General features: G+C 43.4%; 1 protein-coding gene across 2 annotated transcripts; it reads right to left on the reverse strand.

Moving 5' to 3' along the window:
- Nucleotides 1-334: 334 nt before the first annotated feature.
- LOC131502244 (ubiquitin-conjugating enzyme E2 variant 2-like) lies at nucleotides 335-1104 on the reverse strand. 2 transcript variants are annotated; one of them, XM_058712916.1, is made up of 2 exons: nucleotides 921-1104; nucleotides 335-862 (listed from the first exon to the last, which is right to left on the reverse strand). In XM_058712916.1, exons 1-2 carry the CDS (start codon nucleotides 1081-1083, stop codon nucleotides 591-593), a joined length of 435 nt encoding a protein of 144 aa, XP_058568899.1. In that variant the 5' UTR covers nucleotides 1084-1104; the 3' UTR covers nucleotides 335-590. The 2 variants fall into 2 exon arrangements, with proteins under 2 accessions (XP_058568899.1, XP_058568898.1); XM_058712915.1 differs by having other exon boundaries at nucleotides 335-738; nucleotides 923-1083.
- Nucleotides 1105-2751: the final 1647 nt, after the last annotated feature.

Genomic DNA, 2751 nt, shown 5'->3' on the forward strand with positions numbered 1-2751 from the left:
AACACACAGGAACGGCTTTTTAACAGATACTCGTCGGCCTCCCCCACGACATTTTTTTTTATCATAAATACAGGTATCAAAACAATCCTGAACTTATTTTTCATATTTCTCGCAGTCAGCACCCACACCGCTTCAAAAATTAACACAATTTGTGACAAGATTCATTGTACCTGCCACTTTAGACAATTTCAACTTGAAGCTCTTTCGCCAAGCAAGATGGATAAAGCATGCCATTTTGGTTTTTCCTTCTTGAGATTTTTTTACTTTTCAGAAACATACATGCTTCCACAGCATCTGACTCTTCTCTCCGTGCTTTCATCTTGTAAACCTGAATTCTATTTTGAGTGTTCCAGGTTTATGCTTAAATGACAGTGCCTTAACAAGAGAAAAAAAATGGTGCTGCATTTTTCCTCCTGTAAGCTGAAAACATAATGGTGTACATATATTAAATATATTCTTACAAATGTCCAGGTCATGTTTACCAGCTGGAATTCTTTTACTTAATGTGTGGGTATTTTGCAGTGTGATATTTAATCAAGACATGAACATGAGTAGAAGGCTGTTGATTTAAGACAAGTTTGAGATCCAAATTAATTGTTGTATGTTTGTCCTTCTGGTGGCTGTGGAAGCTTCATATTTTCTTTGGACATCATTAGACGGCTTAGCTCTTGGAGTACAACTTTAATGCTATATGAGTGTTGCCATTTTGCTAACACTGGTAGGCTCCGTGCAGCCACCATTCCACTGGAATTATTAATTCCATTCATATTAATTTTGGTTACAAATGTAACTGATGGAGGAGCTTCTGGGTATTTAGGTCCACATTCTACTGTCAGGCTATATATTCTGTTTTCATAATTTGGTTGGTGGCCCAACCAAAATGGGAAATGGGAATGGGAAATGGAAATGGGTGGCCCATTTCCTTGGTGGCCCGGTAATCATGCCTGTCCACCTTGTAAGTGTCTTATCGTCATCATCTGCAAGGCCCCAGCTAACCGTACCATCGCCTACTCCTTTCTGTCCTTCAAGTTCTTCCAACAAGTGAAAATTACAAGGAACTTTAACTCCTGTGGAGACCGCCATCTTCTCCCGCAGCCCGACGCTGAAACATACTCGTTTTAAATGTACAAAATGTTACTGTGCTCCACATCAGGTCTCTTGCAATTTTTGTTCAACTCTTTGTTTTTCTACCCTTGTCACCTTGCTCTGTGGTACATCCCGTTCCTTGCTTGTTTCTAACTGCAGTATGACTGTACACATTTTGCTTATCCAAGGTATCACGGCTGATACATTGTTTTTCCAAATCCTTCCATGGCAAATAGCTCTTTGATGAGCATTCTCATTCACACCCCCTTACGGACCAAATAAACACTTTTCTGCCTCCCAAAGTCCTGATTCAATAGGTCTGAAGTGGGTCACAGATAATTTTTTTAAGGGGCTCCCGGATGGCTCTCTCGATTAAGCATCCAACTCTTGATCCCAGCGCAGGTCACCATCTCACGGTTAGTGAGTTCGAGGCCCGTGTCTGGCTCTGTGCTGACAGCGTGGAGCCTGCTTGGGATTCTTTCTCCCCCCTCCCTCTGCCCCTCCTCAGTTCTCACTCTCTCTCAAAATAAATAAATAAACATTTAAAAAATTATTTAAAAAAATTAAAAAAAATTTTTAAGTAATCTCTATAGATGCCTGGGTGGCTCAGTTGGTTAAGCATTCGACTCTTAGTTTCAGCGCAGATCATTCTCTCATGGTTTGAGCCCCTCATGTGGTTCTGGGCTGACAGTGCGAAGCCTGCTTGGGATTCACTCTCTCTCTTCCTATCTCTCTGCCCCTCCCCTGCTCTTGTGCATGCTCTCTCTCTCTCTCTCTCTCTCTCTCTCTCAAAAGAAGTAAACTTAAAAAAAAAAAGTAATCTCTATACCCAACATGCTGCTCGAACTCATGATCCTGACATCAAGAGTTGCGTGCTCTTCGGACTTTGTGTTGAGAAATTATATTCACCTCTTGTTTGATGCAGTTCCTAGAGAGAGATTGCCCCTGGATAAGGTATGAAGGTCAGCTTGGCTGTCTCCCCGGCTCTTTAGTGCTGCCCCAGGACAAGTAACAAAACGGTCGGAAGATCTCCCTCCCTTCAAAAAGGCAAGCTGGCAGGCCTCCAGGGCTTGGCTGTAGAGTGAGGTCAGTCCACTCCTCAGATCAGGTAAACTGAAGCAGCTTGTGAGGCAGAGCAGTTCACAAGTCGGAAGACGAAGTCCGTCTGCAGCAGAAGGCTTGAAGCTGCGCAGCTAACACACTACTCGACATCCCTTCTGGAATGGTCTGGCGCAGGGAATGAAGTTAAAATCAATCCCACAAGCACAAATAAGCGAAGCGGACCACTGGTGTTCAGAAACTTCTATCTTGTTGATTTTAAAGAGGCTCAAAACAACGACGGGTCCGGAGAAAAGAGCCATGCCTAACTTTCGCAAGGATCTAAACCCCGCGTCTGAAACGAATCCGGTGTTATATGTCAAAAATACCTCAAGTGCAACACAGAAAACAGAGCCACGCACCGCCCTGTTGCGTCTTTCCCTTGAGGCACCTTGGACACCCTCTTCCACCTGCTTGAGCAGGGAGAAACAAAGAAGGAAGCATGGGGGAGAGAACACTGTAGTTCCCATCTCGGAAGTATTATCCATCCATGCCTCTGACAATATGTAAACAGATTCTGTGCATGAAATTCCTCAGAACACAATGACTCCCTCTCCTTGTATATTA

This window comes from Neofelis nebulosa, chromosome X (genome assembly GCF_028018385.1).
Source record: "Neofelis nebulosa isolate mNeoNeb1 chromosome X, mNeoNeb1.pri, whole genome shotgun sequence".
Taxonomy (NCBI): domain Eukaryota; kingdom Metazoa; phylum Chordata; class Mammalia; order Carnivora; family Felidae; genus Neofelis; species Neofelis nebulosa.

Coding starts and splice junctions, on each gene's coding strand:
- LOC131502244 (XM_058712916.1), bottom strand. CDS start 1,083: ATGGCGGTCTCCACAGGAGTTAAAGTTCCTTGTAATTTTCACTTGTTG. Junction 863..920: donor GATTACCGGGCCACCAAGGA/AATGGGCCACCC, acceptor TGGGCCACCAAC/CAAATTATGAAAACAGAATA.